The 13,582-nt window shown below is 53.8% G+C and overlaps 1 protein-coding gene across 3 annotated transcripts in view; it reads left to right on the top strand.

The window, feature by feature from the left end:
• PPL (periplakin) overlaps positions 1-13,582 on the top strand; it is a 47,813-nt gene that overhangs the window by 20,323 nt on the left and 13,908 nt on the right. For all 3 annotated transcript variants that reach the window (XM_055562090.1, XM_055562089.1, XM_055562088.1), the window contains exons 2-9: positions 2,575-2,674; positions 8,267-8,421; positions 9,067-9,187; positions 9,764-9,877; positions 9,975-10,016; positions 11,220-11,381; positions 11,479-11,586; positions 13,170-13,265. In XM_055562090.1, the coding sequence (XP_055418065.1) occupies positions 2,575-2,674; positions 8,267-8,421; positions 9,067-9,187; positions 9,764-9,877; positions 9,975-10,016; positions 11,220-11,381; positions 11,479-11,586; positions 13,170-13,265 (898 nt within the window). The remainder of the gene's footprint in view (positions 1-2,574; positions 2,675-8,266; positions 8,422-9,066; positions 9,188-9,763; positions 9,878-9,974; positions 10,017-11,219; positions 11,382-11,478; positions 11,587-13,169; positions 13,266-13,582) is intronic.

Below are 13,582 nucleotides of genomic sequence, written 5' to 3'. Positions count from 1 at the left end.
ACCCACACTGCAGGATCGCAGTGGTGGCCCTGGCTCTCACGGTTAAATATTTGGGTTGAGACTCACCATGTCTGACGGCTGAGGCCACAGTGGGGGTCAGCGGCTGGGGTTGGGTTGAGGGCAGAAGTGTTCAACATTCGCCATGTGGTCTGCCCAAGCCAAGGTGGGGGGTGATGGGAGTTGGCCCATGGCCTGGCAGCCTCACCCCACCTTACCCAGAGCCTCCATGCACAGTCCCCTCTTCTGAGCCTTCCTGGGTGCTCCACTGAATATCAGCTTTCTCCACCACAGGACTTCTTAGAGCCTTTACTGACTTATTGAGGGATCGGGCTTTCATAATCACCTGAGTGACAAAGCTTTCATTCCAGGAGCAATTTACAAGACCAGGGTTCCTGGGGCCCCACTTTGGGAAAGGCTGCCTCCTTGGTTTTCTTCACAAAGGGTGTGGCCTGGGTCTTGTTCGCCAAGACCCTAACCCTCTCGCCTCCTAGCGCCTGTGTATCCAGACCTGGTACAAAGCAGGCCTCCAGGCAAGGTTTGGGCCTGAGCTGGACAGTCTTGCAGCTTCTGTTCGTGTGCCTGTTTCTGCCACCACTCTGGCTTCCCCCGCAGCATCAGTAGTATCTGCAGTGTTGAGCCTCAGACCCTCCTGTTGTTCAGTCGCTCAGTCGTGTCTGACTCTTTGCAGCCCAATGGACTGCAGCATGCCAGACTTCCCTGTCCTTCACCATCTCCCAGAGTTTGCATAAATTCATGTCCACTGAGTTGGTGATGCCATCCAACCATCTCATCCTTTGCTGTCCCCTTCTCCTCCTGCCCTCAATCTTTGGAGTCAGTATATGAGGTCTTTGATGGAGATTGGAGGACTAAGTGCTAATCTCAACCACTGCTGGGTAGCTGTGTGACGGTGACCAAGTTGCTTTCCCTTTCTGGTCTTTGTTTCTTCCTTTGTTTAAAGAAAACAAGGAGCTGGACAATAATCATTAAGGCTCCTTAAGTATAATCATGAACCTTCATGAGGCTTATGGGGCACCCAGCTCTTTGCCTGCATAACCTCATTCCCATTCCTAACACCCAACTGGGAAAGGTCCATCTGATAGCGGGAAGCAGAGGCACAGAGAGGGACAGCAGCTTGGCCAAGTCACACAGCCCCAACGCACATCTGAGTCCAAAACCAAGGTCTCCTCCACTCCCACAGTGGTGTTTGCCAGGGTGGGCTGAAGTGTGATTTTGCAGGGCAGACAGATACAGCCAGAGAGAACAAAGAAACGCCAAATGAGAAAGCCTTTCCGATTTCAAATCTCTCCCAGACACTCTGAGAACTCTCAGGAGGTCTCAGCTCGGTGCCAGCAGAGCTCTAGCTTGGCTGCGGGGTGTGCATGCCAAGTTCTGCCTTTAAGCAGGAGAGGGCAGGGCTCAGTTTCAACATGTGCAGGCAGCCAAGTGTCCAGCTAGAACTTAATGCCGTCCTTTTATTTCTGTGGAATTTATTTTGGCTATTACCTCTTTATGGCAAGGGCTTCTGGTTTTCTGTTTACAATGGGGAAGCAAATCCTCTTTCTTAGGAAATTTATTTAAATATAAAGAATGAGTAGATTGAAAGAAAAGTATCAGGTATTTAGTAATAAGACTGCTGGCACAAAAACTTGTACCCGAGTGTTCAGAGCAGTCTGAGCCATCATGGCCAAAAGGTGGAAACAGCCCAAATGTCCCATCAGTGGATAACCAGATAAATAAAATGTGACGTAGCCAAGCCGTGGAATATTATGCAGCCATAAACAGGAATGAAGCACGGTCACACACTAGCTACAACACGGATGACCCTCAAGATATTGTAAAGTGAAAGAAGTTAGACACGGAAGGCCCCATGTTGTACAGAGTAGGCAAATCCATAGAGACAGAAAGTGGATTTGTGGTCGCTAGGGGCCATGGGGTGGAATGGTGAGGAGTGAGTTGCTGAAGGGGGTGGGGTTTCTATTTGGGGGTGGTGAAAATATTCTGAGATTACATAGCAACGATGGTTATACAACCTTGTGAATACACTAAAACCCCTGAATTATGCACTTTATTTTTTACATTTACTTTTATTGGTTTATTTGGCTGCACCGGGTCTTAGTCATGACATGCGGGATGTGAACTCTTAGTTGCAGCAAGTGGCATCTCGTTCCCTGGCCAGGGATCGAAGCCGGGCCGCCAGCATCGGGAGCGTGTGGTCTTAACCGCTGGACCACCAGGGGATTCCCAGAATTAGCACACTTTTAAGGGGTGAATTTTATGACATGTGAGTTATATCTCAATAAAAAAAGTAGGAGAGCAGAATACACGTGCTCTGCCAACATGGCAAATAGAAGCACTGGGGTGACGGCCAGAGCAGAGGCTGATTCCCGGATGGCGCTGCCTCACTCTGTGCCTTTAGTGACATTGCCCTGGGGGAGACAGCCAAGCTCCATTCAAGGCTCACTGGGCAGCTTCCCTGAGCCCGGGGCTGGGGATGGCCTGGGAGGCCGGGGCGCTGGCGGGACCCCGCCCCTGCCCTCCGGCCCTGCGGCTCACCTCCCGGCTCTCTGCCTGCAGCGTCTCTAACAAGGAGCTGTCGGAGCTCATCGAGCAGTTGCAGAAGAATGCCGACCAGGTGGAGAGGAACATCGTGGACACGGAAGCCAAGATGCAGAGCGTGAGTGCCCGCCTCCCACTCGGTGCCCCCGAGATGCCAGCCCCCTGGGGACCCGGGGTTCAGATGACCCCGAGGTTCTCACCTGGGCATGATTCTGCTCCCAGGGGACGTGTGGTCACGTCTGGAGACATTTTTAGCTACCGCACCTTGGGGAGTGCGGGGTCAGGTATCTAGCGATGGAGGCCAGAGATGCTGCTATGTAGCCTACAGAGCACAGAATGATTCAGCCTCAAATGTCCAGTGCCCAGGTGGAGACACATTGAAGAGGAGCCTTCTTAGTGCTGTTAATACCAGCTCCTCCACCCCGGATACCGAGTTCCTGCAGCCATGGGCCCTGTCTGGAGCAGAACCGCAGTCTCAGGAGCCAGGCCTTGGCTAGGACCTTGGTTTTGCCACTTACTGTGTGACCTTGAGGAAGTCACTTTATCTCCCTGTGCACCCGAAAGGGGGAAACCTCACCCCGCGTCCTGGGCTGCTGGAGAGATGTGATGAGATTATGCAGGTGGCACTAGTGGTTAAAGAGCCCTCCTGCCAATGCAGATAGACCTTAAAGTGAAGTCGCTCAGCCGTGTCCGACTCTTGGCGACCCCGTGGACTGTAGCCTACCAGGCTCCTCCGTCCATGGGATTCTCCAGGCAAGAATACTGGCGTGGGTTGCCATTTCCTTTTCCAGGAGATCTTCCCAACCCAGGGATCGAACACGGGTCTCCCGCATTGCAGGCAGACACTTTACCATCTGAGCCACCAGGGAAGCTCTTAAAGACCCAGGAAGACCTTAAAGACCCAGGTTCAATCCCTGGGTCGAGAAGATGCCCTGGAGAAGGAAATGGCAACCCACTCCAGTATTCTTGTTTGGAGGATCCCATGGACAGAGGGGCCTGGCGGGCTGCAGTCCACGGGGCTGCACAGAGTCGGGCACGACTGAGTGACTGAGCACAAGGCACGTATGCGGGTGCCGTGCAGGGCTCCCTGTGATTAGCAGCGTCATCCTCACTTCCCTACCACTGCCACTACTCAGACGCAGGCGGGCCAAATCATCTCCCCACTCCGTGCCTCAGTTTCCTGGACTGTAAAATGGGGATAACAACCGGCCCGAACCCAAAGGTTCTCCCAGGGATCCTGCTCCGCGGGCAGCCCTGCAGCCGTGCTCACATCTATGAGCTGCTAAGCTGGCTGCCTCCTCTTCGAACCCCTCCCCACCAGCCCAGAGTGGTTGAGTTCATACCTTCTTTGTAGCCAGAGAGGGCCAGAATGGACTGTGTCAGTGACAGAGCTGACCTCAGAGCCATTCCCCCACCCCCAGAGGGGGTGTTGCCAGATTTAGCAAATGAAAATACAGGATATCCAGTTCCATTTGAAGTTTAGGATGCAAATTTTTGTGGGTGTGTCTCCCACGCACTACTTGGGATATACTTATATTATGAATTATCCATTGTTTACCTGAAATTTGAATTTAAACGGGCGTCTGTGTTTCATCCACATTCCAGGCATGACTAAGAGGCAGGTCCAGAGGAGCGCAGGGGCATTGAGGGTGGACAGGTCATGAGGCTGGCTGGCCCCACGGCTGGCCCCAGGCCCAGACATGGCTGCCTCTCGGCTGACCGCCCAGGTGTCCACTCCCCTGAGGGACAGGGGTGGGTGGGGGGAATGACACTCTTCGGGTGAGAAGTAGGGGGCAGGGTGGACGAGAGGGTGCTCTGCGCCCTTAGGGTCTCCCTCCCCCAGGACCTCCCTTCCCCCTCCCCGCCTCCGTGCCCCCTCTTTCTTTCCGGCCTCAGCCGGCCTCCAGCATCCCTCCTTCTGGCCGTGCCCTGGCCCTGGTGCCCAGTCCCTCTGGCATTTTTTTTTGTCCCCACTCTCGTGATTGCCATGGTGGCGTGTGCACTTTCCTAAATGAAAACAGCTTTTTGGGGTGTGTCATTTTTTCCTCCTAACAAAAGTAATATGTGTTCGCGACAAACATTTTGGGGCCAATAAACAAGTATAAAGAAGCAAATTAAGATGGCATATGATTCCACCAGCAGAGGGGAACACCATCCCCTCACACCCGGTGTCTCTCTGACCTCTTCTGGCCTGTGAGAGTGTGAGGGAACAGACCCCAGCCCTCGTCTCATGGTATTTGCTTAGAGTCATGACTCAAAGTAGCAAGTATGTGTTTGGAAGATCATTTTGAATTTGTTCTTTGTTTTAATTCAAATGAACAAACTTAAACCAGATTTTGGAGATGGCACGGGCTAATCTTTTTGTCTTTTCTCTTCCTTCTTTCGGAAGAAAACATCATTATTAATTTTATTTTATTTAATGTTTTATAAATAATAATTTAAAACAATTTATTTATAAATAAATATATCTATTCAATTGTAAGTTAAAATTAATTTTATTAAAAGAGAACCCAAAAGTTCTCTTTAATTTTCCTATTTTCTAAAATGGAAGTGAGGTTCACATGAGATAAAGTGAAGCATTTAAAGTATAGAATTTCATGGCATTTCATACATTTATGATGTGCGATGACCACGTCTTTCTGGTCCCAAGGTGCTTTTATCCTCCCAAAGGGAACCCCTGTGCCCATCTGCCCATGACTCTGCCTTCTGTCTCTTTGAATATACATATTCTGGATATTTCATAGAAACAGAATCACACAGTGTGTGGCCTTGTGTGCTGCTCTGCTTTCCCTGGTGGCTCAGATGGTAAAGAATCTGCCCACAATGCAGGAAACCCCTGTTCAATCCCTGGGTCTGGAAGATCCCCTGGAGATGAGAATGCCAACCCCGTCAAGTATTCCTGGAGCTTCCCTGGTGGCTCACATGGTAAAGAATCTGCCTGCAATGCGGGAAACCCTGGTTTGACCCCTGGACTGGGCAGATCCCCTGGAGAAGGATATGGCAACCCACTCCAGGATTCTTTTTGTACCTATCCCAATTTTTAAATGCCAGAAAAGCCGGACGGCTTGAGAACACCTGTAACCTCACCACACAGATCCTACCAGTAACCATCTCCTGGATTTGCTTTATTGATTATCTGTCCGTCAGTGTGGGCAAAATTTACAGGATATGTCGGTCCCTATGACTTGTGAGTTTTCGCGTCAATCGGTACCCATGGAAACTTTACTCAGGTCAAGTCAAAGGACATTTCCCGAAAGGTCCTGGGGGACCTTTGCAATCAATGTCACCCCCCACCCCCGAGGTAACCACAGCGCTGACCTGTCCTCATTGATTAGTCTTGCCCGACTGTGGACTCTTGAACGCCTGTGTGGCATCTTTTGGCCGGATATTCTCTCTCGTTTTGGCTGGACACGTTTTGCATTCCCACGAGTCCCTGCACCTGTGGGAATTAGGAGATGATTAATTTACTTCCTCCTTTTTCAAAATTAATCTTTGACACGGTCATTGCCCAGCAGAGCTTCAGATCAACTGGCGAAGATGGAGCCGATAAAATTCCACCCAAGCCAAGAACCATGATGTTGAAACTTTTTAACCAGCCAGACCTACCCGCAGTGGGGCGATGGTCCAGTGACTTTGACCTTCTGCCACATGGGTCTCACCTCCAAAGCCCCACCCCTCGCTGCCCAGCCCTCCCAGAGTTGGCCCAGGAAAGACCTGGAATGTGGGCTGGATACCATCTCTTTCTCCAAGAGGGAGCTGAGTCATTTTACACTGTACCAGGCACCACACCACCTCCGTTCACTTCTTTTGCCTTTTGCTGTTTCTGCCTTTTGTGCTTTTTCTTTTTTTTAACAGCTTTATTGAGGCGGGTTTTACAGATCAGAAAATGTACCCCCTTCGAGCACACAGTGCAGTGATTTTTTTAGTAACATCACCGAGGGGTGCAGCTATCCTCACAGGTCGGTTTCCAAACCTGTAATCCCTTTGTAAGCTCCCCTGTGTCCATTGACTGCGGATTCCTGCTCCCATCTAGCCTCTTTTATGGATCCACCTACTTGGGGCAGTTCCCGTAAACCAGTCCTGAGGGGCGTGGCCTTCAGTGCCTGGCTCCTCTCACTTGGTGGTTTTGAGGTCGTCCCCATCTGTACTCCCATCTTCTGGCGGCTGAGGGACAATCCCCTGGTCCCTTGGCTGCCTCTGCTGAAACATGGGTTTCTCTTACTGCCATTGCAGAGATGGGGACACTGACACCCAGCTGGGGGTAGAGAACTGGCCTCCGAGGTCCCTTGTGTGATCCCCCCGCCCCACCTGTGCTCAGTCCAGTCTCTGACTTGTCCCCCCGCCCACCCCCGGGCCTGGCTCAGAGCCCATCTGCGCTCCACGAAAGTCCACTAAGTGGATTAACAGGCTGTGTTTAACCTGTTGTTCCCACTGCCAGTTCATCATTCTTCCCTAAATTATCAGAGACCCTGGACTCATCAACCCTGAATATTTGTAGAAAGGTTGATGCTGAAGCTCCAATCCTTTGGCCATCTGACGAAAAGAGCCAGCTCTTTGGAAGAGACCCTGATGCTGGGAAAGATTGAGGGCAAAAGGAGAAGGGGGTGGCTGAGGATGAGATGGTTAAATAACATCACTGACTCAATGGACATGAGCAGACTCCAGAAGATAGTCAAGGACAGGGAAGCCTGGTGTGCTGCAGATCCATGGGATTGCAGAGTCAGACATGACTTAGTGGCTGAACAGCAACAACTAGGACTCATCATCAACTGAGCAATTGTACCTCCCAGACGTCCACCCACTCTGTTCATTCTCGCCATTTCACTGGCAACACCCCAGCACAGGCCACCCTCAGCTCTCGCCTGGGCCTTGTCACAACACCCAACTGTGCCCCTAGCTTGGACCCGCTCCCCTGAGGACCCCCTGGAGGAGTCACCTTTAAGGATGGGTGGCACCATGCCCTGTCCCACCCCCAGCTTCTTCCCCTGACCGTCCCTTCCAGTCATCATTTCCTGCCACAGGACCTTCACACAGGCCACTCCCTCTGCCTCCAATACTCTTCCCCTTCTTCCTTCATTCGTAGCCTGCGTCACTGCCTCGGGGGGGCCTCACTGAATCCCAGAGCCCGAGCTCAAGCAGGTCCCCACGTTCCACCTCTGCTGTGCTTCCTTGGTAAACTCCGACCTGTGCAAACTTTGTCATCTTTGTTCCCTGACCAGGGAGCGAACCCATCTCCCCCTGCAGTGGAAATGTGGAGTCCTAACCACTGGACTGCTAGGGGGGTTCCTGAGGTTTATTTATTGACAGGCCTTTCCTGGGGTCTCCCTCCTCCCTTGGTGGCACAGTGGTAAAGAATCTGCCTGCCAACGCAAGAGATGCAAGAGCCACAGGTTCTATGCCTGGGTTGGGAAGATCCCCTGGAGGAGGAAATGGCAACCCACTCCAGTATTCTGGCCTGGAAAATCACATGGACAGAGGAGCCTGGCAGGCTACAGTCCACGGAGCTGCAAAGAGTCAGACAACTGAGCGTGCACACACACTGCCCTCCTCCCTGGGCTGGATGGGCCATGTCTCTCTGTGCACAGCCGTGTCCCGAGCCTGCTATCTCAGAGCAGGGGCTGGGCAGGGCCAGGGGAGCCCCCCGATCCTGGATGTGCCCCCTGAGTCCCTGCCCTCTGTCTTCCCCACCCCTTTCTCGTGCCTCTCGCAGGACCTGGCCCGGCTGCAGGAGGGCCGGCAGCCCGAGCACCGGGATGTGGCCTTGCAGAAGGTGTTGAACTCTGAGAAGCTGCTCTACGTGCTGGAGGCGGACGCGGCCATCGCCAAGCACATGAAGCACCCCCAGGGGGACATGATCACTGAGGAGTAAGTCCCCTCCACTTCCGGTCCTGAGGGAGCCGCTGGGGGTCAGGGCAGGGGGGCTGTAGCCGCTCAGTGTGCAGGGACCTGAGTCGGGGTTTGTGGAGGGCTGACGGCGGGGCCAGCCCTAGCTGAACACTTCATGTGATCCTTCCAACAACCTATTTCACAGCTAGGGAAATTGAGGCTTGGAGTACCCTGGTCCCCTGACCACAGCCCCCGACCTCCAAGCTTGTGAGTGCACTGTCCCCTGCCTGATGCCCGGCTGGCTTTCTGAGCTCCTGGCTCTTGCCTCAGCTCAGACGTGGACAGAGCACTGTCCCTCTCACAGCCCAGCCCTGGGCCCTGCCAGGTGGATAGTGGGCTCCAGAGAGCAGCAGACTGGCCTGTTTGTTCTGGAAACCTCTATGGTTCCAGGCGCATAGCAGGCCCTGGGGAAACGTTGGTGGGGGAAGGCAGGATAAAAGAAAGTGGGCAGGAGCAGGGCAGGGAGTGACTGCCTGGACACAAGGCCACTGTGACCCTGACCTTCCAGGCTACTGAGCAGAAAGCTGAGACTGGGGCCTGGGTGGGAGCCCCACTCAGGGCAGAAGCACTACACCTGCCCACCAGCCCTGCTAACCAGGGTGGTCTCTCCCCCTCCCCGCTCAGCATCCGTCAGCTGAAGGAGCGTGTGACCAACCTCCGTGGGAAACACAAGCAGATCTACAACCTGGTGGTGAAAGAGGTGGACCCGCAGGTCAACTGGGAGGCGCTGGTGGAGGAAAAGCTGGTAAGGCCCAGGCTTCGGCTGGGATGGGGCCGTGTAAGGGCCAGGAGCCCTCCCTCCATTGCATGGGCACTGGAGTCCTGCTGTTCCCGGTTATTTCCTGATGTCTGTGTTGATGAGATAAGCAAGGCTCAGAGAGGTGCAGTGCCTAGCCCAGGGTCACACAGCAGATGTGGTGGAGGTTGGGACCCTCCCAGGATCGTTGGGGTCCTGGTCGGCTGGGGGCAGCCGCCAGGTTTCTGGCCAGCCGCTGGTCTTCCTGTGCCCTCGCCAGCCCATCTCCACCCCATAGAAGCCTGGCTTCTGGTGTGATCCCGAGCAAGTGACTCCCCAGGCCGAGCCTCTGTTTTCCCATCTGTGAAATGGAAACAGTAACCGCGAGGGCCTCTGAGGTTGCAGTGAGATTAATGAGATCAGGGTGACAACCTCTTCCCTCCTCCCTCCGGGGCTACTTCGCCTCCTCGGCTGCGCTGTGAGGAGGAGAGCTAAGGTTCCCCGGGCATGGGTACCGGGTGGCCTGCGAGTCCTGGACCCCCTGGCCCATGCCCATGTGTGTCGTCCCCCCGCCTCCCTGGCCAGGACAAGCTGAGCAGCCAGAGCTTCGGGACGGAACTGCCGCTGGTGGACCACCAGGTGGAGCAACACAACATCTTTCACAATGAGGTCAAGGCCATAGGGCCCCACCTGGCCAAGGTGTGTGCCTCGGGGGAGGGGTAGAAGGGAGCCTGGGGAACAGGGGCTCCTGCCTGCAGCCCCCCACCCTAACCCATGTCCTCGGCCTCATCTTCAGGAGCAGAACGGTGAACTCCAGGCCAAGTACCAGAAACTGCTGGTGAGACACCCCCAGGACCAGGATGGGAGGGGATGGGAAGCCGGGCTATGAGCAAAGACGTGTGTGCAGTTAACACTTCAAGCAGGATGGAGGGGGATGAAGTGCGGAGAAGCAGTATCCCGAGCCCCTACCCAAGAGGCACCCCTGATTGCCCTTTGCTCATAGGAAACCCCAAGAGACTCTGTGGATACAGTTTATCCTACTGTTTGCTTCTTAATTTTTTGTTGAGCACCTACTGTGTGCCGAGTACAATGCCAGGTGCTTAATAAGCAAAAGTTCTCTATTTCCCTTTTCAAAACCTTTTTTATAACTGCACGTGATGCGTAAATGCTTTCTTGTTGTGGATGTTACAGACACCTCAGACATGAGAATGTAGGGGCAGTAACAGTATAGCCCATAGTAGGAGGCTCTGGAGCTGGGCTGCCTCCACCCTCTTTAGGTGGGGAGACCTTGAGCATGAGCTGCTGAGTCACTGGGAACCTCAGTCTCCTCATGTGTAAAATGGAGTCACTTCCACCCTTGGTTTACAGGAAGCTTTCAGGGTTGCATGAGTTGATGTTGGAGAAGTCCTTTGCGCAGTCATGGGACATGGTGGGCTCCCCCGAACGTGTTCACCACTGTTCTCATTTGCAGAGTGGAATTCAGACACCCGCTCCCCACTGCCCTGTGGTAGTTTGCACCATGACATGTTAAAGACAAAAGCGGAAGCGTAGCTGCTTACGTTTATGGAGCACCAACTGTATGCCAGGCTTGGTGCCCTATGAGATCTGTGCTGTTATTCCCATTTTGCAGATGAATAAACCGAGGCTCCACAAGCATATCTGTTCTGTGAGGGTTTTGTCTCACTCACTGCTATATCGCAAGGCCAGCACTTGCATACATGCCAAGTTGCTTTAGTCGTGTCTGACTTTTGTGACCCTATGGACTGTAGTCTGCCAGGTTCCTCTGTCCATGGGATTCTCCAGGCAAGAACACTGGAGTGGGTTCATGCCCTCCTCCAGGGGATCTTCCCGACCCAGGGATAGAACCCAAGTCTCTTTGTGCATTAGCCCAGCACTCATTAGATGCACAATAAACATTTGCTGAACAAATGAAGGGGTTTGGGAGGGTCAGATGACTTATCCAAGGGAGTCCAGCGGGGCAGGAGGTGTGGAGGGAGTCCCTTGCCGGTGAGGCTGCAGCCCTGTCCTTGCCTGCCTGCAGGCGGCGTCGCAGGCGCGGCAGCGGCACCTGAGCTCGCTGCAGGACTACATGCAGCGCTGCACCAACGAGCTGTACTGGCTGGACCAGCAGGCCCAGGGCCGCATACAGTATGACTGGAGTGACCGCAACCTCAACTACCCCAGCCGCCGGCGCCAGTACGAGGTGGGTGCTGGGCTCTGGGGGTGCGGGGCGGGGGGCCCCGGAAGGAGCTCGGGGCTGCCCGGCTGGGCGCTGAGCCCCTCCACTGCCCTCGCTGCAGAATTTCATCCACCGGAACCTGGAGGCCAAAGAGGAGAGAATTAACAAGCTGCACAGCGAGGGTGAGCAGCTGCTCGCCGCCGAGCACCCCGGGAGGAACTCCATTGAGGTGCGTGAGCCCCAGGAAGGGACACTTGCTTCAGGCTGGCCTCCAGGTGACCTCTGCTCTGGGCTCCCTGCACTCAGGCAGGCCCCAGGGTCCTGTGTCCAGTGTCTGTCTGTCTCTCCACTTTGCCATCTCCCTTCCCTCTGTCTGGCCCTGCCTCTCGATGCCCTGGCCCTCGGTCCCTAGACTTCTGAAGCCCACGTGGTGCCTGTATTAGTTTCCTATTGTTGTTCTAACAAATGACCACCAACTTGAAGGCTTTAAACAATGGAAAGTTATTCTCTCATAGTTCTGGAGGCCAGAAATTCAGAATCAAGGTGTTGGCAGGCTTGTTTCCTCTGAGGGGTATAAGGGAGAATCCTTCCTTGTCTCTTTTCTTGAGTCTGGTGACTGCTGGCAATCCTTGGCTTTCCTGCAGTTCAGTTCAGTTCAGTCACTCAGTCGTGTCCGACTGCTTGCAACCCCATGAATCGCAACATGCCAGGCCTCCCTGTCCATCACCAACTCCCGGAGTTCACTCAAACTCACGTCCATCAAGTTGGTGATGCCATCCAGCCATCTCATCCTCTGTCGTCCCCTTCTCCTCCTGCCCCCAATCCCTACCAGCATCAGAGTCTTTTCCAATGAGTTAACTCTCCACATGAAGTGGCCAAAGTACTGGAGTTTCAGCTTTAGCATCATTCCTTCCAAAGAATACCCAGGACTGATCTCCTTTAGGATGGACTGGTTGGATCTCCTTGCAGTCCAAGGGACTCTCAAGAGTCTTCTCCAACACGACAGTTCAAAAGCATCAATTCTTCGGCGCTCAGCTTTCTTCACAGTCCAACTCTCACATCCATACATGACCACTGGAAACACCATAGCCTTGACTAGACGAATACCTCCTATCTCCACCTCTGTGTCCACATTGCCTTCTCACCTGTGTGTCCTCTTCTCTTCCTATAAGGGCACCCTGAATCCAGGATTTCATCTTGATAGTCTTAACTGATTATAGCCGCAAAAGTCCTATTCCAAATAAAGCCACATTTTGAGTTCTGGTGGACATGAATTTGGGGAGCACCTTGTAAGCTTTTTTTAAAGCACCACGTGGTCTGGGCAGACATGGCCCCTACTTGTCCCTTGTGCAGTGCGCAACCTGTGCACCCGAACATGGCAGCCCTGTTTGACTCCTCAATACATCTCCTCTCTCCTCCTCCCACTCCTGGGCAGGAACTGGCTGGGAGTCACACCCATGCAGAAGCCAGATGCCCCTCTCCTCTACCCTTTTCTGGTCTGGAATCCTGCCATCCTGCCCCTAGTGTCCCAGATACCTCCATGTGTGTGTGCTATATCGCTTCGGTCATGTCCGACTGTTTGTTGCCCTATGGACTGTAGCCTGCCAGGCTCCTCTGTCCGTGGGATTCTCCAGGCAGGAATATTGGAATGGATTTCCTTGCTCTCCTCAAGGGGCTCTTCCCAACCCAGGGATCGAACCGCATCTCTTACATCTGCTACAATGGCAGGCAGGTTCTTTATCGCTAGTGCCACCTGGGAAGCCCTGGCCCAGATACCTGGCCAGCAGCAATATGCCCCCTTTCTCCTGGCAGGCTCACATGGAGGCCGTCCACGCAGATTGGAAGGAATACCTGAACCTGCTCATCTGTGAGGAGAGCCACCTGAAGTACATGGAAGACTACCACCAGGTGCCTGCCAGCCGGGCCCCCCGGGGGGAGCACCCAGCGCCCACTTGGCTCCCTTGTGGGCTCAGCACCGCTTCCTCGGGAGCCTTTCAGAGCTGCCCTCCCACACCTCCCAATGTCTGTGGTTCTCATGATGGACATGCATGTGCCCTAAGATTTCCGGGCCCTTGTCTGCCTTCCCTGGGGGCTGGGACTGGAGAGTCTTAACTCACCAAGATGGCACAGGTGCAGGAATAGGTGTGTGGGGTTTTCGTTTTGGGATATGTATTATATGAAATTTGCCATTTTAGGTGCCATTCTTATGTGCACAACCCAACGCA

The sequence above is a fragment of the Bubalus kerabau genome, chromosome 23 (genome assembly GCF_029407905.1).
Source record: "Bubalus kerabau isolate K-KA32 ecotype Philippines breed swamp buffalo chromosome 23, PCC_UOA_SB_1v2, whole genome shotgun sequence".
Taxonomy (NCBI): domain Eukaryota; kingdom Metazoa; phylum Chordata; class Mammalia; order Artiodactyla; family Bovidae; genus Bubalus; species Bubalus kerabau.
Note: the sequence above shows the minus strand (reverse complement) of the source record. Positions and strands in the feature narration are given on the sequence as shown.